The 24,365-nt window shown below is 36.8% G+C and overlaps 1 protein-coding gene across 8 annotated transcripts in view; it reads left to right on the top strand.

Annotated features, from left to right (window-relative positions):
• DMXL2 (Dmx like 2) overlaps window positions 1-24,365 on the top strand; it is a 172,201-nt gene that overhangs the window by 44,871 nt on the left and 102,965 nt on the right. For all 8 annotated transcript variants that reach the window (XR_004666516.3, XM_008953166.6, XM_008953165.6 and 5 more), the window contains 4 exons: window positions 6,885-6,956; window positions 10,292-10,370; window positions 11,198-11,333; window positions 12,010-12,076. Coding sequence is in view for 7 of the 8 variants with exons in the window: in XM_008953166.6 (XP_008951414.2) it covers window positions 6,885-6,956; window positions 10,292-10,370; window positions 11,198-11,333; window positions 12,010-12,076 (354 nt within the window). In the remaining variant the exon portion in view is untranslated. The remainder of the gene's footprint in view (window positions 1-6,884; window positions 6,957-10,291; window positions 10,371-11,197; window positions 11,334-12,009; window positions 12,077-24,365) is intronic.

Raw genomic sequence — 24,365 nt, 5'->3', positions numbered from 1 at the left:
CAGCAATTCAGTAAGGCCAGTATTGTGTAGCCGAGTTGAATGTCTCTACGAGAATAGAGAAATAAGGTTTTTACCTGTAATCATTGTAACAGTTTAAACAATCTTAGTGTTCTAGAAAATGTTCTTTATTGGGTAACAAATTTGATCAAGAATATGTTAAATCAGAATATTCGTGGTGATAAATAGTAATCATATAAATTTATACTGAATGCTAAATTATGGTTACTTTATCATACCATTTATCCTGCCCTATCCTACTGCCCATATCAAGCCTTAATATTTGTGTAAATGTACCAGTACTTGACAATTCAGTGATACATTTGACCTAGTATTGAAACACTGGATTTCCTGGTGTTTCCTGGTACTTGTTTCTTGCTTTTGTAATTTTCCCCCCCAGGTACTCCCCACCCTCAAGCATTGCTTACACTTAGTTTAGAAAACACGGGGAGTGTCAGATTTCTCTCTTTAATTTTTTGTTGCTCTTCTCTCTAGGCCAAGCAAGGTAGCTTAAGCCTGCCTAAAGTTGTATGATAGTTGTCAGAGGTGAATTTTAGTAAATAACTCAAGTGCTGGTGATAATCGCAATGAACACACATTCTCTGGAAGTAAAACTTTTTAAAAAAGTATATAAGACATTTGTATTCATACCATGGGAAACAGAGCAACTTGTGTTTCTACTTTTCTTGAGATGGTTTAATGTAAATAAGGCAAAATTATAATATCTTTGTTGTCTTTATTGACATCTTCGTTTAGTCCTTTTATCCCCCAGTCCTTGTGGTGATAACTTTCACATTGGTGACTTTGTATTAGTCTGTTATAATCATTCATTCATTGATTGACGTGTTGAATGGAATCATTCACAACACTTTTTGCGTAAGTGTTATTTGAAGTAGCTTTCTGTTGTGGATTATGATTTTTCTTGGAAAGAATGTTAGATGTTGGGTAAGAGTTAAAATCACTTTTTAGTAAAACAGTGCCTTAAAATCACAGGGGGTATTTTTGGCAGGCCTTAAAAGAATATATACCTAATTGAGTTTTAAAGGTTAACCAGGGTGCAGAGGTGTCAGAAAGGACGGTTTTTGGTCTATTCCCTGTAGTTAATTCCATCTTACCAAGAGGAGAGTGAACTTAGAAATAGCCTTCAAGAAATTATTGGAAAACAGGCTGTGGTAGTTTCTGGGAACAGAGGGATTTATGTCTTTTCTTACCAGGTATGTGACCTGGAACAAAATCCTCCTGGTCCCTAAATTTCTTGCTTCAGTCCTCTGGAGACGTCTTCATCAGCTGTTTCCCCCAGGTGCAGTTTATGGCTCCGTGACTTCTCCTTAGCCTGTTTTTTGTATTCCTTCCTCTAGATGGTGTCCCAATTGGTATTTTCTGTTTGATGGTATAATTAGGCCATTTTATTTGAAATATTTTTAAGACCTGTTATTAGTTGATGCTTTTCTCATAGATTTTATATTATTTTCACTGGATTATAAAGTTTCTGACAAAGATGCATGCTTTTGAAATGTATTTTTTAATAGTTATTTTATATTAAAAATAAAATTCTTATGAAAAATATGATTTTTTCCCATATGTATATACATATTTTTTATTATACTTTAAGTTCCGGGGGCACACGTGCAGAACGTGTAGGTTTGTTACATAGGTATACACGTGCCATGGTGGTTTGCTGCACCCATCAACCCATCATCTACATTAGGTATTTCTCCTAATGCTATCCCTCCCCTAGCCCCCCGACCCCCTGACAGGCCTCGGTGTGTGATGTTCTCCCCAGTGTCCATGTGTTCTCGTTGTTCACCTCCCACTGATGAGTGAGAACATATTGTTTGGTTTTCCGTTTGTGTGTTAGTTTGCTGAGAATAATGGTTTCCAGCTTCTTCCATGTCCCTGCAAAGGACATGAACTCATCCTTTTTTATGGCTGTGTAGTATTCCATGGTGTATATATGCCACATTTTCTTTATCCAGTCTATCATTGATGGGCATTTGGGTTGGTTCCAAGTCTTTGCTGTTGTGAACAGTGCTACAATAAACATACATGTGCATGTGTCTTTATAGTAGAATGATTTATAATCCTTTGGGTATATACCCAGTAATGGGATTGGTGGGTCAAATGGTATTTCTGGTTCTAGATCCTTGAGGAATTGCCACACTGTCTTACACAAATGGTTGAACTAATTTACACTCCCACCAACAGTGTAAAAGCGTTCCTATTTCTCCACATCCGCTCCAGCATCTGTTGTTTCCTGGCTTTTTAATGATCACCATTCTAACTGATGTGAGATGGTATCTCATTGTGGTTTTGATTTGCATTTCTCTAATGACCAGTGATGACGAGCATTTTTTTTCATATGTTTGTTGCTTATCAGCTTAAGGAGATTTTGGGCTGAGACAATGGGGTTTTCTAAATATACAATCATGTCATCTGCAAACAGAGATAATTTGACTTCCTCTTTTCCTAATTGAATACCCTTTATTTCTTTCTCTTGCCTGATTGCCCTGGCCAGAACTTCCAATACTGTGTTGAATAGGAGTGTTGAGAGAGGGCATCCTTGTCTTGTACCGGTTTGCAAAGGGAATGCTTCCAGTTTTTGCCCATTTAGTATGATATTGGCTGTGGGTTTGTCATAAATAGCTCTTATTATTTTGAGATACGTTCCATCATTACCTAGTTTATTGAGAGTTTTTAGCATGAAGGGCCGTTGAATTTTGTCAAAGGCCTTTTCTGCATCTATTGAGATAATCATGTGGTTTTTGTCATTGGTTCTTTTTATGTGATGGATTACATTTATTGATTTGTGTATGTTGAACCAGCCTCTCATCCCAGGGATGAAGCTGATTTGATGGTGATGGACAAGCTTTTTGATGTGCTGCTGGATTTGGTTTGCCAGTATTTTATTGAGGATTTTTGCATTGATGTTCATCAGCCATATTGGTGTAAAATTTTCTTTTTTGGTTGTGTCTCTGCCAGGCTTTGGTATCAGGATGATGCTGGCCTCATAAAATGAGTTAGGGAGGATTCCCTCTTTTTTTATTGTTTGGAATAGTTTCAGAAGGAATGGTACCAGCTCCTTTTTGTACCTCTGGTAGAATTCGGCTGTGAATCCATCTGGTCCTGGACTTTTTTTTGGTTGGTAGGCTATTAATTATTGCCTCAATTTCAGAACCTCTTATTGGTCTATTCAGGGATTCAACTTCTTCCTGGTTTAGTATTGGGAGGGTGTATGTGTCCAGGAATTTATCCATTTCTTGTAGATTTTCTAGTTTATGTGTGTAGGGGTGTTTATTGTATTCTCTGATGGTAGTTTGTGTTTCTGTGGGATCATTGGTGATATCCCCTTTATCATTTTCTATTGTGTCTATTTGATTCTTCTCTTTTTTTCTTTATTAGTCTGGCTAGTGATCTATGTATTTTGTTAATCTTTTCAAAAAACCAGTTCCTGGATTCATTGATTTTTTGAAGAGTTTTTCATGTTTCCATCTCCTTCAGTTCTGCTCTGATCTTAGTTGTTTCTTGCCTTCTGCTAGCTTTTGAATATGTTTGCTCTTGCTTCTCTAGTTCTTTTAATTGTGATGTTAGGGTGTCAATTTTAGATCTTTCCTGCTTTCTCTTGTGGGCATTTAGTGCTATAAATTTCCCTCTACACACTGCTTTGAATGTGTCCCAGAGATTCTGGTATGTCATGTCTTTGTTCTCATTGGTTTCAGAGAACATCTTTTATTTCTGCCTTCATTTTGTTATTTACCCAGTAGTCATTCAGGAGCAGGTTGTTCAGTTTCCACGTAGTTGTGAGGTTTTGAGTGAGTTTCTTAATTCTGAGTTCTAATATGATTGCGCTGTGGTCTGAGAGACTATTTGTTATGATTTCCATTCTTTTGCATTTGCTGAGGAGTGTTTTACTTCCAATTATGTGGTCAATTTTAGAATAAGTGTGATATGGTGCTGAGAAGAATGTATACTCTGTTGATTTGGTGTGGTGAGTTCTGTAGATGTCTATTACGTCTGCTTGGTGCAGAGCTAAGTTCAAGCCCTGGTATCCTTGTTAATTTTCTGTCTTGTCGATCTGTCTATTATTGACAGTGGAGTGTTAAAGTCTCCCACTATTACTGTGTGGGAGTCTAAGTCTCTTTGTAGGTCTTTAAGAACTTGCTTTATGAATCTGGGTGCTCCTGTATTGGGTGCATATATATTTAGGATAGTTAGCTCTTCTCGTTGAATTGATCCCTTTACCATTATGTAATGGCCTTCTTTGTCTCTTTTGATCTTTGTTGATTTAAAGTCTGTTTTATCAGAGACTATGATTGCAACCCCTGCTTTTTTTTGCTTTCCATTTTCTTGGCAAATCTTCCTCCATCCCTTTATTTTGAGCCTGTATGTGTGTCTGCATGTGAGATGGGTCTCCTGAATACAGCACACTGATGGGTCTTGACTCTTTATCCAGTTTGCCAGTCTGTGTCTTTTAATTGGGGCATTTAGCCTGTTTACATTTAAGGTTAATATTGTGATGTGTGGATTTAATCCTGTCATTATGATGCTAGCTGGTTATTTCGCCTGTTAATTGATGCAGTTTCTTCATAGCATTGATGGTCTTTACAATTTGGTATGTTTTTGCAGTGGCTGGTTCTAGTTGTTCCTTTCCATGTTTAGTGCTTCCTTCACTAAGGAAGGAAGGCCTGGTGGTGACAAAATCTCTCAGCATTTGCTTGTCTATAAAGGATTTTATTTCTCCTTTGCTTAAGAAGCTTAGTTTGGCTGGATATGAAATTCTGGGTTGAAAATTCTCTTTAAGAATGTTGAATATTGGCCCCCACTGTCTTCTGGCTTGTAGGGTTTCTTCCAAGGGATCTGCTGTTAATCTGATGGGCTTCCCTTTGTGGGTAACCCGACCTTTCTCTCTGGCTGCCCTTAACATTTTTTCCTTCATTTCAACCTTGGTTAATCTGATGATTATGTGTCTTGGGGTTGCTCTTCTCGAGGAATATCTTTGTGGTGTTCTCTGTATTTCCTGAATTTGAATTTTGGCCTGTCTTTCTAGGTTGGGGAAACTCTCCTGGATAATATCCTGCAGAGTGTTTTCCAACTTGGTTCCATTCTCCCCGTCACTTTCAGGTATACCAATCAAACATAGATTTTGTCTTTTCACATAGTCCCATATTTCTTGAAGGCTTTGTTCATTTGTTTTCACTCTTTTTTCTCTAATCTTGTCCTCTTGCTTTATTTCATTGAGTTTATCTTTAATCTCTGATATCTTTTCTTCCGCTTGATCAGTTCAGCTATTGATAACTTGTGTATGTTTCATGAAGTTCTCGTGCTGTGTTTGTCCGCTCCATCAGGTCATTTATGTTCCTCTCTAAGCTGATTATTCTCATTAGCAATTTGTCTAACCTTTTTTCAAGGTTCTTAGCTTCCTTGCACTGTGTTAGAACATGCTTCTTTAGCTTGGAGGAGTTTGTTATTACCCACCTTCTGAAGCCTTCTTCTGTCAGTTTGTCAAAGTCGTTCTCCATCCAGTTTTGTTCCCTTGCTGGCGAGGAGTTGTGATCATTTGGAGGAGAAGAGGTGTTCTGGTTTTGGGAATTTTCAGCCTTTTTGCACTGGTTTCTCCCCATCTTCATGGATTTATCTACCTTTTTTCTTTAATGTTGGTGATGTTGATAGTATTCCTTTATGTTTGTTAGTTTTCCTTCTAACAGTCAGGCTCCTCTGCTGCAGGTCTGCTAGAGTTTGCTGGAGGTCCACTCCAGACCCTGTTTGCCTGGGTATCACCAGCGGAGGCTGCGGAACAACAGAGATTGCTGCCTGTTCCTACCTCTGGGAGCTTTGTCCCAGAAGGGCACCCGCCAGATGCCAGGCAGAGCTCTCCTGTATGCGGTGTCTGTAGGCCACTACTGTGAGGTGTCTCCCAGTCTGGGTACACGGGGGGGTCAGGGACCCACTTGAGGAGGCAGTCTGTCCCGTATCAGAGCTCGAATGCTGTGCTGCGAGAACTGCTGCTCTCTTTAGAGCTGTCAGGCAGGGACGTTTAAGTCTGCTGAAGCTGCGCCTGCAGCCGCCCCTTCCCCCACGTGCTCTGTCTCAGGGAGCTGTGGTGGGCTCCGCCCAGTTCAAACTTCCCAGCAGCTTTGTTTACACTGTGAGGGTAAAACCATCTACTCAAGCCTCAGCAATGGCGGATGCACCTCCTCCCACCAAGCTCGAGTGTCCCAGGTCAACCTCAGATGCTGCGATAGCAGTGAGAATTTCAAGCCAGTGGATCTTAGCTTGCTGGGCTCCGTGGGGGTGGGACCCGCTGAGCCAGACACTGGAGAAAATTTCCTGTTCTGCTGGTTGTGAAGACCATGGGAAAAGTGCAGTATCTGGGCCAGAGTGTACTGTTCTTCCCGGTACCGTCTCTCACAGCTTCCCTGGGCTAGCAAAGGGAAATTCCCTGACCCCTTGTGCTTCCCATGTGAGGTGACGCCCCACCCTGCTTCAGCTCAACCTCTGTGGGCTGTACCCACTGTCCAGCCAGTCCCAATGAGATGAACCTGGTACCTCAGTTGGAAATGCAGGAATCACCTGCCTTCTGTGTCCATCTCGTTGGGAGCTGTAGACCAGAGCTGTTCCTATTCAGCCATCTTGGCAGCTGTCCATCCAAATATGATTTCTTTGAATAGGTCAACCTTGTATTTGATATGTAAAATAAAGCCTGCTGAATTTTTTGATAACAGAGGAGAGACTCTTAACTCCAGTATACTTCCAGGTATATTTATGGAAGGAAATAAACCATTAATACTGTATTGAGATTATATGTAATTAGTTTATACATTATTATGAAAAGGAAGATATCTTTATTTTACCCTTTTCTAGATATTAATGCTGTATTTATTCTTTTTTAGATTGCAGCTTCATATGGTAATGCTGTTTGTATATTTGAGCCCTTGGGCATAAATTCTCATAAAAGAAATTGTGTAAGTATTAACCAATAATAGAATACTTTTAGAATCTAGTTAACTTTAGAATCCAATTGATGTTAATAAAAAGCTCCTTAGGAGCTAGTGCTGAAAATAGACTAGAGTATCAGTGAAAAATTGGTCTAGTGCTTTATGTTAGGATCCTTACATTCACTACGGATACATCCCTAGTGCTTTTAGAAACCCAAGTCTCTAGAATATTGCAAATTGACATTTACGGTGTTAACTGAGATCTACCCTAGTTTGAACTACTGTTATTTCTTGTCTGGATTACTAATCTCTATCTGATATCTGGTTTCCTGCTGCCTTCAACCCCAGTGTCTGTTCTCAACAGAGGAGATCATGACATTTCTCTGCTTAAAACTTTGTAATGGTTCCATATTTCTCTCTCTTTTTTCTTTTGTTTTGAGACAGGGTCTCACTGTATCCCCTAGGCTGGAGTGCAGTGGCATGGTCACTGCTCACTGCAGCCTCAACCTGTCAAATGGTCCTCCCACCTCAACCTCCCAAGTAGTTGCGACTACAGGCATGTACCACCATGGCCAGCTAATTTTTAAATTTTTCGTAGAGATGGAGTTTCCCTGTGTTGCTCAGGCTGGTCTTGAACTCTGGGGCTAAGTGATCCTCCCACTTCAGCCTCCCAAATTGCTGGAATTATGTGCATGAGCCACCATGCCCAGCTGCTCCATATTTCTTTCAGATAAAAAGCCAAAAGCCTTTTGTAGACTACAACTTCCCTTCTACTCAGTACCACACTTACTATGTCTCAGAGCTCACCTCGTAAGTTCTTGTCCTCTCTGGTTCTACTCTGGCCACATTGGCATTTTTACTGTTTCTCAGTTAACCTTCCCTCTTTGAGCCTTTATGTTGGTTGTTTTCTTTGTCAGGAATGTTATTCCTCCAGCTATCTCCAAGGATAGCTCCCATAGATCCTTTAGGTCTTTGCTCACTAATACCTTGTCAATGAGGTTTACCTTGACCACCCTTTAAAAAATTGTACCCCCACTTATCTTGCTATTTAAAAAATTTTTTACAGCATTTATTTATTTATTGTTTACTATGTAGAATGTTATCTAAAGGTACATAAGGGTAGGAAGCTTTTTTCACTGATGAGTCCGCAGTACTTAGAACAGTATCTGAAACAGCCAGGTGTGGTGGCTCACACCTGTAATCCCAACACTTTGGGAGGCCGAGGCGGGTGGAACACGAGGTCAGGGGTTTGAGATCAGCCTGGCAAACATGGTGAAACCCCGTGTCTACTAAAAATAAAAAAATTATCCAGGTGTGGTGGCACGTGCCTATAGTCCCTGCTGCTAGGAAGGCTGAGGCAGGAGAATCGCTTGAACCCAGGAGGTGGAGGTTGCAGTGAGCCTGGACTGCACCATTGCACTCCAGCTTGGGAGTCAGAGCAAGACTCCATCTCAAAAAAAAAAAAAAAAAAAAAAAGTATCTGGAACATAGTAGGTATTCCTAAATGTTGGTTGAATGAAGAAGTTAGGAGTTTAAAAAGCTCACTTACCAGCTCAGCTAAATGGTTAAGCATACCACATTGTGAACCATTCAGATTCATACTGGGTGCTATATTATATTTGTCTTACTTAATGTTCAAAACATCTAATGTGGTTAGAATTAAGCCCTTTAAAACATCCTGCATGCATTACATTTTTACCATCACTCAGAAATAATAAAAATTGCAAATGCTAAATCCGAATGCTGAGTATATATTTACAAGTAATTTTTAAAGTATATTTTTAAGTGAAATGCCTTAAAACAAATGGTTTTGGTATTTTTTCATTAAATATATGTATTTGAATATATCTTTTTACATTCCCCCAAAACAGTATAAATTAAAATATTAATCTTTCCCTATAATAGTATTGTGAAATGGATATCAAATTTTGGACTACTTAAGAGTCACCTAGAGCACATACTAAACATTTAGGTTTCCAGGTCTCATTCCCCAAATTTCTTCAAGGTAGTTGCTCCACAGATTGCACTCTGAGGAACACTAAAGGAAAGAATATTAGGGATGTCTATAATTTTAGGAATTATTTAATTACTACACTAAAATAGATTTGTTGAACAGTATTTAGTGTTATGCTGTTGTGATTGTTGTTTGGTCAGCAGTGGTAGGGTTTAAAAATAGCATTTTCTCTGATTATAAAATATCAAATAATTTTTGGATAATGAAGTGCAGGGTTTGCAGATGCACACACACACACACACACACACACACACACACACACACACACACACACACACACACACACACCCTACACACATTTTTTTTAGATATAGAGTCTTGCTCTGTGACCCAGGCTGGAATACAGTGGTGTGATCATCATAGCTCACTATAACCTCAAACTCATGGGCTAAAGTGATCCTTCTGCCTCAGCCTCCAAAGTAGCTGGGTCTACAGGGGTGAGCTCCCATGCCCAGCTAATTTTTAAAGTTTTTATAGAGATGGGGGTCTTGCAATGTTGCCCAGGCTGGTTTCAAATTCCTGGCCGTAAGCAATCCTCCTGTCATGGCCTCCCAAAATGTTGGGATGCAGCTATGTTTTAAAATTCTGCCTTGAGGTAGTCAGGAAACCTTGTATACATTTTAAAATTGTTAAATATTCTTAAAATATTATAACACAAAATGGCATTACCGTTTAAAAAGTATTATTTGCCAAGCAGTTAACATATAGCTTGCCTAAGGTAACATAGCTTTGCAAAGCTTTTCACAAATATCCTCTCACAAAAGGACATTTTATATTTATGTACTACAAAGAAATATGTAAACATTTAACATCTTTGTGCCAGCCATTACAAACGCTGAAGATAACAAAATTATGACATAGTTTCTGCCCTTGAAGAGTTGCAATTTAATGGGAGGAGAGTCAGATATATAGACAAATACTAATTCCATGTGATCAGTGTTATAATGGCAGAATGTAAAAGTGGTGTTGGTGCTGCCAGGATGTCAGAGAAGGCTTCATAGCAGAGACGATGAGTTAGCTAATCTTAGTGGAAGGATAGGGGTTTGCAGATGGAGACGTGAGGAATAGGATATCCTAAATATAAGAAGGTATTTATAGGCATGAGAAAAAGCCTGAGAGAACCTGCTTTGTTTGGGCATGGCAAGGAGCTCCATATGGTATAATAAATAGTAGTGGAACCAATGAAAGTTACGTTAAAAACAGTATATGAAAATAATAGTGAAATATTTTCATCTTTGTTCCAGATCTTAAAGTCTTAAGTTGAAGAAAATGATAAAATGGTAGTGTTATGGGATATTATTTGAAAAACATCTTTTTCTTTTTTCTTCTTTTTGTCTACATATTTCAGCAACTCAAGTGCCAGTGGCTTAAAACTGGGCAGTTTTTTTTGAGTTCTGTGACATACAACTTAGCATGGGATCCTCAAGGTATTTAGCAGTTATATTTAAAATTATTTAAATTAAATATTTGTTTTAAATGTATGATAATAATGTGATATAGTCTCCCATAATAAGAAAATGATCAATGTATTATATTTTCTTTTTGTTGATGAATATAATTTTTCCTTCTTGGTATACAGTGCTTTGTGCAATGCTTAATTTACTATTCTGTTTTTTCCCCTGCCTTTGTGTGTTTTATTTCAAGAAGCAGTTATGATTTGTTTCCTAGTTAATGTGTACTGCCCTTTACTCTTGTTGTATTTGCTAAGAAACACCATTGGAAATAAAACAGAGACCAAAAAAACTTCACCTCATTTTATCATTTGTATCAGGAAATTACTATCTTTAATTTTGAAAAATTAGGAACGTCTAATGATAATAGCTGTTGTCCCTTTTTATATTCACAATTAATAAGGATTCTTTTTATATTTCATGTGTAAAACCACATTTTACTAATTTGTAGTTATGCCTTATATCTCGAGGACATTTTATGTGGTATATATCAGAGTTTTGGGGACTTTGTTATTCTATTAATACATTTGTTGTTAGTTTTTTTGACTTGCTTGATAATAATAGCTCTTTGCCAGTAAGCTTTACTTTGTTGTTCTCAAATCTTCCTTAAGAATCTTTGTTGTCCAGAAGATTCTTTTTTCTTATAAGGGACTTTAAAAAAATATATACCAAGTGTTTTTCATTGGCGATATTGCTTACTTTTCACATAATATTAATAGTTTACAGATCTAAACAGAAGCCCATGTGCATTTATTTCCCTGTATAATATTTGCATATTCATCATAACATTCTTTAATTTTCAGATAATAGATTGTTGACAGCAACTGATTCTATTCAGTTGTGGGCTCCTCCAGGAGATGATATTCTGGAAGAGGAGGAAGAAATTGATAATACAATTCCTCCTGTTTTAAATGATTGGAAGTGTGTCTGGCAGTGCAAGTTAGTGTCTATTTCTATTGTTATATTCATTAATTAAAAGCAAGTGCTTCCGAAAATATGTTTCCTTTCACAAAGATCTTTATTTTTTGATGGTACCATTGCATTTAGATGCCTAGAAAGTAGATTTTTTCTAACCAAAACCCATATAATAGCATTCTTTAATTTGTGCTACAGTTAATCATTTAAAAAAAGGATGAAAGTATTTTCATAGTTATAGCCCCAGGACAGGAGTTGACAGGGTTGATACATAGGAATTACTCATTAATAGATTGAGGTAAGGATGGGGAGGGGGAAGATGTGAAAGTTGCCAGCCACTCTTTCAAGTGGAAGATGTACTATTAACAGTCATATAGATTTTGTGACGAAGACTAGTCAGGGATGATGATAAGCTCAGCTTTTAACATGTTATATTTAGGATGTCGGTGGGACATGTAGGTGGAGATATACTGTATTCATGTTACTTACATTCTTCTTTTCCCGAAGTGAATGTTGGATTAGTTTTAATTAATTTACATTTTTATGGAGGTGAAATATTTTATTTATATTTTTAGGGAAGCAAAAACAGTCTTATTCTGAGGATTCTGACTTTGATGTTACAAAAATCTCATTTTGACCATTTTTATATACAGTACACCAGATTTTAAAAGGGCTAATTGCCTAACTCTCTCTTTTTTAGAACCTCAGTATCTGTACATTTGATGGAATGGTCTCCTGATGGTGAATATTTTGCTACTGCTGGAAAGGTAAAGGATCAAACAAAAACATACAAAATAAACAAATAAAAGAATTAAAAATGTTCCTTATTTATTTTTACTTTCAGTTTTCTCATCTGTAAAACTGGGATAATCCTCCTTGGCAAAGCTGGCCTGAAGAATAAAAGTGGTGTTTGTAAAAGACCTGGTATTTTGCTCACAGGTTGTAGGCACTTGGGAAATAATGGCTATTCTTATTACTCTTATTTGACCTTGGCTTATTTGCATTTTTAAAAACTAAGTTTTGTGTTTAAAAATAGCATATGTACATAACTTAAAAAGTAAAATAATACTGGATTCACAATGAAAAGATGTACTGCTTGCCTCATTATTCCAACGCTAATTCCTGTGTCCAGGAGGCAATTATTTGTCAAGTTGAATATTTTGCTATTTCCTTCCATGTCCTTCAGTAACTTGCAGGTGCTCCCATTTCTTGATTCTGCCCAGCCCCCTGAGTTATATATATTATTTTTTGCCTTCCCACTGTAGAAGCCGAGGCTTTAGCTTGATAAAGGTGAGGGGTTGATATCCCCAACATCATCTTCACATCTAATATATACACATATTCATTTCACTTGCTCCTATCTTCCTGATGTAGGTATCTCATGATTTTGGGTAAATCAGAAGTTATTGTTTATGTTATTAAGATTGTACAGATTATTCTTAATAGTAATTACTTTGGAGATAATAATTGCTTTGTTTTATGGTTTGCCTTTTTTTCTATATACCTAATTCATCCTTAGAACTGCTTTGACTCTTTTCTCAGTATAATCCCACATAGGAGGTATTCTGGGAACATGAGTTCTCTTTGCTCTCATTCAGCTTAATTGCTCTACCAGTCTAAAATAGCAGAGCTACCATTTTCGGATTTTCTTTTACCAACTTTGGGAAATTCTCTTTGCCTCTCTCCTTTGTTAAATTTTCTGTTTCTTAGCATCATTTATCTTCCTTTTTTCTTGTTTTGATGGAGGTATCCCCCAATAGGTTCCTGAAGAAAGGTGAATAGGAAAAAACATTTTTTCAGGCCTTACGTGTCTTAAAGATTTTTTTCCTATGCTTGATTTTCTCGGGCATAGAATTGGGTTGAAAAATCACTGACCTTCGATATTATATCTCAATAAACTTTTAAATTGATATATATATGGGATACATGTGATATTTTGATACATGCGTAATGTGTAATGATGGTCAAATTAGAGTATTTAGGATATCCATCACCTCAAATGTTTATCTCTTTTTGTGTTGGCAACATTTCAAATCTTCTAGTTAATTGAAATATACAATATATTATTGTTAACCATTGCCACCCTACTGTACTATTGAACACTAGAACTTATTCCATCTATCTAACTGTGTATTTGTACCAATTAACCAATTTCTCTTCATCTCCTTTTTTAGCTCCCACATAAGATTGAGAAAATAACGGTATTTTTTCTTTCTGTGCTTGTCTTATTTCACGTAACATAATGACTTCTAGTTCCATTTATGTTACTACAAGTTATAGGATTTTGTCCTTTGTACAGCCAAATAGTATTCTACTGTGTATATTTACCACATTTCATTTATCCCTTCATTTACTGATGGGCATGTAGGTTGATTCTATATCTAGGCTATTGTGAATAGTGTTGCAGTAAACATGGGAGTGTAGCTATCCCTTTGATACACTGATTTCCTCTTTTTTGGATAAATACTCATTAGTGGGATTGATGAACTGTATGGTAGTTCTAGTTTTGTTTTTTTGAGAAAACTCCATACTGTTTTCCATAACCACTGGCACCTGAGCAAGCTGCCTGTAGGCCCAAGGACTGGTCCTCCTGGACCTGTGACTACTGGTGTCCTTGTATGCTGCCTGGGAGCCCAAGGGCCTGCATGCCTGGCCTGCCTCTGCCACCACGGGTGCCTCAGAACTGGCCTGTCTGGTGTCCCTGTCTGCAGCAAAGCCTCACTACAGCCTCTGCTACCAACCACAGCCTAAGCCAATGAGTAACTCACAGCCACCACTGACACTGACTACACTTGAAGAAATTGTATGAAGACTACTCTCTTGCACTCACCCAGAATCAAAGCCAAAGCACACTATCCAACTAACACTACGACATTTGGGGGACCTGTTAAATCTGAAACTCATGTCTTTCAATTCTGAGAGATTATATTATTTCTTTTGTGTTATTTCTTTCTCTCTCTGAATCTTTTCTTATTCAGATATGGATACTTTTACACTAATTCTCTATTTTACTATTTTCCCCCTTTACTGTTGTCCACTTATTCATCTTTTTCTTTTAATTTCTGGGGGACTTTTCAGATGTCACTTCAAAGTAATTTTTTTCTGCTATTAAATTTTTAATTTTTAAGAGGTTTTAAAATTCTCTGATTTTTTTTAAATTACAAAATATTTCATAAATTAAAAAAGTATATATAAAACATGTTATATAAGATATAATAAAGAATAAACAAATACACATGTACCCTACTCCTCAACTTGAGACAAAGAACATAAAACAAATGGGTCCTTTATCTTTCTCCGTGCATCTCCTTCCTCCCCTCCCACCCCAGGCAACCAGAATCCTGATTTTCATGTTTATTATTTTATTTAAAAAAGTTTCACTCATCTAAATTCCCAAATAAGGTAATATTTAGTTTTCCACAGTTCTGAACTTAACAGAGTTTGTGTTTTTCTTTTTTTTCTTTTCTTTTTTTTTTTTGAGACTGAGTCTCAATCTGTCTCCCGGGCTAGCGTGCAATGGCACAGTCACGGCTCATTGCAGCGTTGACCTCCTGGGCTTAGGCAGTCCTCCTACCTCAGCTGGGAATACAGGTGTGTACCATCACATCTGGCTAGTTTTTTTTTTTTTTTTTTTGTAGAAATAAGATTTCATTATGTTGCCCAGGCTGGTCTCTTTTCCCTTTATTTATGATGCCCTAAATTAGAAAAATTTTTCTTCAAACATGAACAGAAAGGTACTGAACTCCTATGTACCCATCACTTAGCTTCAGCAGTTATCACTCAGCCAATCTTGTTTCATCTGTACTACTCCTCCCCCAGTTGGATTATTTAGGCTTGTGTCACTGATGTCATTCGTCTGTAAATATTTCAGTATCTACTTTCGAAGTATAAAGATTTTACAAAAATATCCACAATATATAGTGAGTTAATTGTAGTTTGAATCTTGTTTAGGAAAATTTCTTACTGTGATGCTATAAAAGTATTCTTTTTTATTTTCTCCTAAAATCTTAAGATTTTAATCTCTTATAATTAAGTCCCTAATCCAAATGAAAGTTGTCTCAATAACGTTTACTGAATAGTTCATTCTTTTTCCATTGATCTGCCATACCATTTCTGACATGTATTAAATAATGCTGCAGCAGATGTCTTGTACATGTCTGTTAGGCTCTTGTGTGGATTTCTTTTGGGTATATACATAGGAATAGAATTGCTGGGTTAATGTTATATGTATCTTTAATTTCAGTAGATAATACCAATCTGTTTTCCAAAGTTGATACACTAATTTACACTCTAATAGTATACAATAGTTCCTGTTGCTCCTAGCCAGTGCTGATATGGTCTGACTTTTAAACTTTTGTAAATTTGGTAGATGTCAAGTACCACCTCCTTGTAGTTTTTTTTGTTTTTTGTTTTTTTAGAGACAGAGTCTCACTCTGTCACCCAGGCTGGAGTACATCGGCCGATCATAGCTCACTGTAACCTTGAACTCCTGGGCTCAAGCGATCCTCCTGCCTCAGCCTCCTAAGTAGCTGGGACTACAGGCATGCACCACCATGGCTGGCTAAGTTTTATCTATTTTTTTTTTTGGTAGAGTTGGTATCTCCTTATGTTGCCCAAGCTGGTTTTTAACTCCTGGCCTCAAGTGATCCTCCTGTTTTGGACTCCCTAAGTGTTGAGATTACAGGCGTGAGCCACTGTGCCTGGCCTCCTTGTAGTTTTAAAGTGCATTTCCCTGATTATTAATGAGGCTAAATACCTTTTCATTTATTTATTGGGTATTTGGATGACTGATTTAAAGGAAAGTAACTGGGCAAGTTCCTTGCCTGTTTTTAAAATAGTTTTTGGTCTTTTGTTGATTTGTAGGAGTTCTTTATTATGGATATGAGCTTTTTGTCAGTTACATGTTTTGCAAAGATCTTCTCCCACTCCATTAGTTGCTCATTCATTCTCTTAATGGTATCTTTTGATGAGAGATATTTGATTTTAATGTCAAATATATCAGTGTTTTTCTGAGTCCTATTTAATAAGTTTTTCATACTGTGAGATTCTGAGGATTTTCCTGTGTTACATAATCTTCTAGACCAGAGTTGCTTTAAGTTTTTTTGTGCTGTGTATTCCTTTGCAAATCTAGTGAAGCCTATAATAACTTTCCTCGTAGTATGATGTTTTTAAATGCATAAAATAAAATACGTAGCATTACAAAAGAAATTATTGAAATACAGCTTCAAGATATTAAAAAATACATTTGTGATAGAGACATTATGTACTTTTAAATTAATGCATTCGGTAACAAAAATTGCACTTAAAATATGGGCAGTTTTAATTGTGTTTAGCTATTGTATGTGGAATTAAAATTTCAGTATCTCACTTTCTAAGGTGAGGATAGGCTTTCCAAGAACAACAAAATTCACTGAAGGCTTTTTGGGTTGATCTCTAGTTGTAGAAACGTTAAACTTTACTGTTTTATTGCTCAGCAGTTAGTTGGCACAGAGGTAGTTGCTTAACGGTTGCATGAACAATATAGACAGGAAGACTGCAATCATGTGCGGTTTAGTAGTAGTTCCAATAACTAACAATTTCAAAGTAGAAATGAGTGTAAAAAATACTTTGAAATATGCAGTAACTGTCATGTGATATGAAAACATCTTTGATTCTGTTAGAGACAAAATCATATGTACTGCCAATACTACTTTGGTTTGTTTTTTTCAATTAGCATTTATGAAAATAGAGAAGTAATTGTTTTTCCCCATTAAGGTTCATGGTGCCTTTGGGTCTTAGTTTTCTTGGTTTCTTCAGAAGCAGACCCTGAGATAAGGATTCAAGTGTAAATAATTAATATGGGGAATGATCACACGAAATATACTGGATTGGAAGCAGGGAAGTGAAGGCACTTAATAACCTTTATTAAGTGTATTAAGAAGCTTGAATCTCTGGGTCCTCTGGAAACCCGTGTTCCTCACTTGCATCATGTTCCTTACACATGTTCTTTACACACATCAGTTGAAGGCAGGTGAGGGCCAGGCATCAGTTCTCAGCACTCATAACCAGCTCCTAGAAAACCTCAGACAAAAAGATGTAGATGCTTGCAGTTGAAACTGGCACACCAAAATGCTAAGGCATGATGGGATACAAATGATGTGTCAAAAGTATCTTTTATATCTTGAAGTCTATCCACAGGACCTTTGGGTCAGAGGACCTCAGGCCAAGAGCCTCTGGTCTAGAATATGGACATTTTATGTTTTATCTTTCACATTCAGGTCTAAAATCTATGTGAAATAATGTTTAAATGTGATTTGAAGAAGGTCAAATTTTATTTTTTCCTTATGGATATCTGGTTGTCTTGAACAATTTATTGGAAAAAATCTTCCCTTTCTTCATTGTTCTGCATTACCACTTTTGTCATAAAATCAAATGTCCATATTTCTGTAGGTCTGTTTCTAGGCTCTTTTCTCTAGTTCATTGGTCTTTCCTTGTATGAGTGTCACCTGACTTAATTGCTATAGCTTTAAATTAAGTCTTGATATCTGGTAGGGCAAGTCCTCCCCTCTTGTTTTTCTTTTTTAAGATCGTCTTATCTATTCTTGGCCCTTTGCATTTCTATATAAATTTTAGAATAAATGATAATTTTTACAAAGCAAACAGAAAACCTCTTATGATTCTGATTGGTATTACATTGACTGTGTAGGTCAGTTTGGGGAGAATTGACATCTTTACTATAATTAGTCTTCCTGTTTATGAACATGATGTATCCCTTCATTTATTTTAGACCTTTTTTTCCTCAGTAATGTCTTATAATTTTCTCTGTGAAGATCCCAAATATCTTTTGGGATTAATTCCTAGATATTTGATGTTTTTGATACTGTTATAAAAATTTTTAAAAAATAATTGTTACTGGTATATAGAAATGCAGTTTTTGTATATTGGCTTTATGCCCAGCACCCTTACTAAACTCATTAATTCTAATAATTCATCTGTAGATCATTTTGGATTTTATATGTACACAATTATATAATCTATGAATAGTGAAAGCTGTAGTTCATCTTTTGTAACTCTCCCATGTTTCATATTTTTCCTTTTTTTTTTTTTTAACTGCAGTGTCTAGGACCTCTAGCAGAGTGCTGAATAAACGTGGTGACAACAGGTCTATCTTTTTCTTGTTCCCAGTCTCAAAGGGATACCCTTCACTGTGTCATCATAAATATAATGTTTACTGTTGATGTTTGTGGTAGATACTTTTTTTTCAGATAAAGAAACTTTCCTTCTATTTGTTGTTTGCTAGATTGTTTTTCTAAACCACAAACGATATAGAATTTTAGGAAGCATTTTTTCTGCATCTAATGAGACAATTTTTATCTTTTTTTTGGGGGGGACAGAATCTCGCTCTGTCACCCAGGCTGGAGTCCAGCGGCACAATCTCAGCTCACTGCAATCTCAGCTTCCCAGGTTCAAGTATTTCTCCCATTTCAGCCTCCCAAGTAGCTGGGACTACAGGCACCCATCACCATGCTGGTTAATTTTTGTATTTTTGGTAGAGATGAAGTTTCACCATTTTGTCCAGGCTGGTCTTGAACTCCTGACCTCAGATGATCCACCTGCCTTGGCCTCCCATACTGCTGGGATTACAGGCGTGAGCCACTGTGCCCGGCCATCTTTTTAATCTTTTAATAAGATGAAATACACGGACTGATTTTGTAAACCTTGTATTCCTGGAACAATCCCAACTTCATTATAATGTGTTATCCTTGTTGGATTTGATCTGCTGATCTTTTGTTTAAGATTTATGTGTTAGAGTGAGATTCGGCTAATAATTTTCCCGTTTTCATAAGGTCCTTGACAGATTTTTATGTTGATGTTATGCTGGCCTTATAAATGGGTTGGAAAGCTCTCTTTTGTGAAGAGTTTATGTAAGATTGATATAGTTTTATTCTTAAGTATTTGCTGGTGAAGCCATCTGGATCAGGAATTTTCTTTGTAGGATTCAGTTTTTTAAATTATTCAGATTTTCTTTTTCTTTTGTATGTCAGTTTTGGTAAGTTGTATTTACCTATGATTTTTCAGTTTTATTTAGATTTTCAAATTTATTAGCACAAAATTGTGTAAAACACCTTATCTTTTAATATCTATAATACATGTATAGTGATTTCTTCTTCAGTTTTGATATTATTTATGCCTTCCCTCTTTCTTCATTCATCTCACCAAGAGTTTATCAATTTTATAGGTCTTTTTACTGCCCTAAAAGTCTTCTGTGCTCTGCCTGTTTTTAACTCTGGCTACCCCTGCTTAGTTGTTACTGTTATCTTTTCTACTTTTAAATGTTGGAGTGCCCAGGGCTCTTCTAGTCTTAAGATTTCTGATGCCATTTAAATACCATTTTTGTATGCTGATGACATTCAACTTTGTATTTTTTGCCTGTACCTCTTCCCTGATCTCTACTTCCCTAACCCCTCAATCTACTCCCTGATGGCTCACCTTTAGAATATATCCACAATCTGCTTACTTCTTTACCACCTCCACTCTTATAATCTGGTTGAAGCCACCATTATTTATCACTTGTATTATTGTATTAAATTTTTAATTGGTTTCCCAATTTTTGCTGCACTTCTGTACAATCTATGTTCAAACCAGCAGGTGGAGTGATTTTTAAAATTTTTTTTTTGAGACAGAGTCTCTCACTGTCGCCTAGGCTGGAGTGCTGTGGCACAATCTTGGCTCACTGCAACCTCTGCCTCCTGGGTTCAAGCAATTCTTGTGCCTCAGCCTCCCAAGTGACTGGGATTACAAGCTTGTGCCACCACACCTGGCTAATTTTTGTATTTTTAGTAGAGACGGAGTTTCATCATGATGGCCAGGCTGGTCTCGAACTCCTGGCCTCAAGTGATCTGCCCACCTTGGTCTCCCAAAGTGCTGGGATTATGGGTGTGAGCCACTGTTCCTGGCCTGGAGTGATCTTTTTAAAATGTTGCAGATCTTGTCACTCTTCTTTTGTACAAAACTGTCAAAAGCTTTTCCATTTCATTTACAAAAAGACCAAGTCTTCGTGATGGTTTAGCATGCTCCATGCTTACCAGGACTCTCGTCACTGCTTCAACCTTATCTCCTGCTAACTCTCACCCCTGCACACTCCACTCCATCTAATTTGCCTCATTGTTTTTAAACTAGATTTTAAAAATAAAACACTGAAATTTTGATAAGCCAGTTCAATAATCTACAAATAATAAAACAGTATTTCTGGATAGAAATGTAGAGACACGTGAAGAATTTTCTGTAATGTCTTGAGAAGCGTGGGTATCTCATGAAGGGTACACTTGTCACAATCACTGGAAAAACAGTTTGAGAAATAATATAATTCATGTCTTTTTTTCCTTTTTAATTTTATTTTACGTAATTCATGTCTTGATCTCTAAAACTAGGCAGTCACCTTTAAAACTTTGGATCTTTAAAAACAAATACCCCATTACTCCTAAAATTTGACTTTTTTTTGTTACTCATATTTCTTAGGATTACCACATGTTAATAAGTGATTAATAAAGCCAATCATTCCTTTGACTTCAAATATCCATAATAGGTGAACCTATGGATGATTTAATATAGGACCAGTTCAGCATGTCAGAGAGCTGCTGGAGAGTCATACTGGAATCCAGCTTTATGATATTCCCAGTTAGTCATTGCTGATGTCAGCTTGGATATTGTACACACTGTGCATCATTTGGAGCATGTTTTCCTATTGCCTCCTTTTAAATGTCATTAATGGCACTATGATCATGGGCAGGTATTGTATACACTTAAGTTTTCCTTGACTCATGTACAGTTAACCCTTGAACAACATGGCAGTTAGGTGATCCAACCCCCTGCACAGTCAAAAATCCCTGTCTAACTTTTGAGTCTCCAGAAACTTAATTACTAATAGTCTACTATTGACTGGAAGCTTTTCTAATAAAATAAACAATAAATTAACACATTTTGTATGTTATAGGTATTGTATACTCTACTCTTTTTTTTTTTTTAAACCCTGCATGTGGCATCCAATATGTACTATACTCTTTTAAGGAAGAGAAGAAAAATGTTACTAAGAAAACCTTAAGGAAGAGAAAATAAATTAACCATTCATTAAGTGGATGTAGATGGTCATAAGGTCTTCATCCTCATCATTTCCGCATTTAGTAGGTGAGAGAGGAGGAGGAAGAGGAGGGGTTGGCCTTGCTGTCTTGGGTGGCAGAGGCAGAAGAAAATTCACGTGTAAGTGGACCTGTGCAGTTCAAACCCATGTTATTGAAGGGTCAACTGTACTTTAACATATATATTGTCTGATTTTTTTTTATCATATAACTGGGCAAAGAAAATGCATTTTAGAATTCTAGCAATCTGCACTTGTAAGACACATGAGAATCTTTTATAGTTGTATTCATATCATAATAGACTATGTAAAATTGATAGTGCATTTTGGACAAAAAGTTGATTTGAAATTATATCTGAAATTAACAACCTTCATTCACATGTTTAGCAGATATTCTTTTGAACACCACCATATACCCTGAACTGTTGTGTGTGCTGGCAGTCTTATGATGAAGATGATAGACAAGGCTTTTGTTCTTATAGGACTTAATTTCTGGTGAGGAAAGACAGAAAAAAATATCAAGTATTAACAAGTGCTGTCCAGAAAATTAAGACAGGATGATATAGTAGTGTGATTGGGTGTCTGTTATAGTGAATGATCTATAGAGAAAGCTTTGCTGAGGAGATAACCTTTAAACTGAGAATTGAATACTACGAAGGAGACAACTGTGAAGTTCAGGGGAAAGAGTGTTTTTGGCCAAGGGAACAAACACCAAGTGCAAATGCTCTGAAATAGGAATTAGCAGGGCTTGTTAAAGAGCAACAGAAAGCTGGAGTGTAGTGGTTAGACCAAAGTTTGAGATGCATCTGAGTTAACATATCAGATAGGATAAGACAGTCAGGAGTTCTCTGGCAATTTGAATTCTTTAGCCAAAGGTGGTGTTTAAAGTTATGGGTCTGGATGAAATTAACTAGGGAGAAAGTGTGTATTAGAGAAGAGAATGGGACTCAGGATCAAATCCCAGGATCCTCAAACATTAAGAAATGATGGAGAGAGGGGAGATACCTCCAAAGGATGCTGGGAAGGAGTAACCACTGAAATAAAACGAAAACCAGGAGAATGTGACATTAGAGAAGCCAAGAAAAAAGGTTCAAGGAGGGAATGTCAGTTAATTTTGTCAAAAGACCTAGAACACATGGGAGAACAGTTTGAACATCTGTAGATAGTACAGGCCTAACTGTGCATAAATTAAAGCAAAGAAACTTTTGTGGAATCATAAAGTTTTAATGATCTTAGTGATCACAGAAGCAGCTAAGGTTTTTGAAGTCCATGTCTCTGCCCTCCACTGCCACTACCTGTGTCAGCATCTTCGGGGCTGCAGACCTTTACAGTAGTCTCTTAAGTGATGTCCTGCAAACATCCTCTGATTGGTCTGCCCACAGGAGCCAGCCACCTGAACATGCCGTTCTCCTTTTCACCACCTTTTAATGACTCCTGTTGCTTCTAAAATGAAGATTATGATCTTTACCATGGCCTGTGAGGCTCTGCTGTATGATCTGGCCCTTCCATGCCTCTCCAGCTTCATTCCCACCTTAATGCCTACGACACTGATGTCCTTTCAAGGCCTTGAATATGCCAAGCTCTTTCCTGCTTCCATGTCTTTTTATGTGCTGTTCCCTCTGTCTAGGGAATACCTACAATACCCAGACTTCCTTATTCTTTACCTGGTCGTCTTTTATGTATCCTTCAACTCTCAGTTTAAATACCACTTCCTTAAGGAATCCTCTGATCTCCCAGGCAAGGTCAAGTCTCCTTATTAAATACTTTCCTGGTGCCCTCTGCTTCTTTCTTATAGTGCTTATCACAATTGTAATTAAAACAATAATTTATATCCTTACTTAATGTTGCCTTCCTTTCTAAAGAATAAGCTCTGTGGGATTAGGAAATGTATTTTATTATTTCTGTCTCTTCCTCTGCCTCAGCTGTATCCCCAGCCATTCACATAGTGGCTTCTTTCAATAAATACTTGTTGTTTGAGTAAATCTTGTAAATGTTCCATAGTTGTACAGGCAGTTAATGGCACATCATCATTATCTATTAGTACGTTGAGGACTGATTTTGTTTTTAAGCCTGAGAATGGTTGGAAAGCCCTTGAGTTTGCTTAGAGTGAAATGTGGCTCTTTAATAAATCTGTATCTGGACATAATCAAATGTATAATAATTGGTTCTTATGAAACATAGTAAAATATATGTAATTAGATTGAATTAAGAATAGTAGCTTGATACAAACTACAGGATGCCTACCCTTCCCTAAAAGAGACATATGAACTGTTAAAATGTCCACAAAAATTTTATTTTCTAGATTATTGAGTATTGTTTTCATTGTGTTAGTCACGTCTCCCTAAGCTGCTTATATCCAGTTATCCTAAGAGTTAAGTGTTTCATAATTCTTATGGAAAGATAATGCTTTTCTGGTAAGGATCCTATGGAGGTTAAGCAAATGTGTCTTGGATTGAAAAAGCTATTTTCTCACATTTTTGAGAATATACCACATCTGATTAAGATGATCCTGATAAAAAGAACAGAAAGTAACTTTGGAATGTTGGGCAGTTTTTTTTTTTTTTTGGTACAATCTGTTCTGCTTCTGTTAATAAAGCCAAATTTGAATTGATAAAACAGATGGTCACTGTGGATCTCCCACTAGAAGGCATTTTCCACCGCCTCTGCTACACATGACAGGGTTTTATTTCAGGTGTTGTGAGACTCAAATTCAATTACTTCCAGGATTTTTAATATTATGGTTCATTGAGCACTTTGGCTGGTAAGATCTATTTTTTATAAATGTGGTAAATTAAATTTTTCTTAGGCTTAAGAGTATTTTAAATTTCTATCTGAACTTAAAATAAAGCCTTACTTACTAAAGAGCCTTTTCTACCCCACGTGACATACCTGATTAAATCTTTAGTTTAAGAATTGGTTTTCTCTGGTTCGCTTACTAGGAG

The sequence above is a fragment of the Pan paniscus genome, chromosome 16 (assembly GCF_029289425.2).
Source record: "Pan paniscus chromosome 16, NHGRI_mPanPan1-v2.0_pri, whole genome shotgun sequence".
NCBI classification, from domain to species: domain Eukaryota; kingdom Metazoa; phylum Chordata; class Mammalia; order Primates; family Hominidae; genus Pan; species Pan paniscus.
This window is presented reverse-complemented; position numbering and strand designations above follow the sequence as displayed.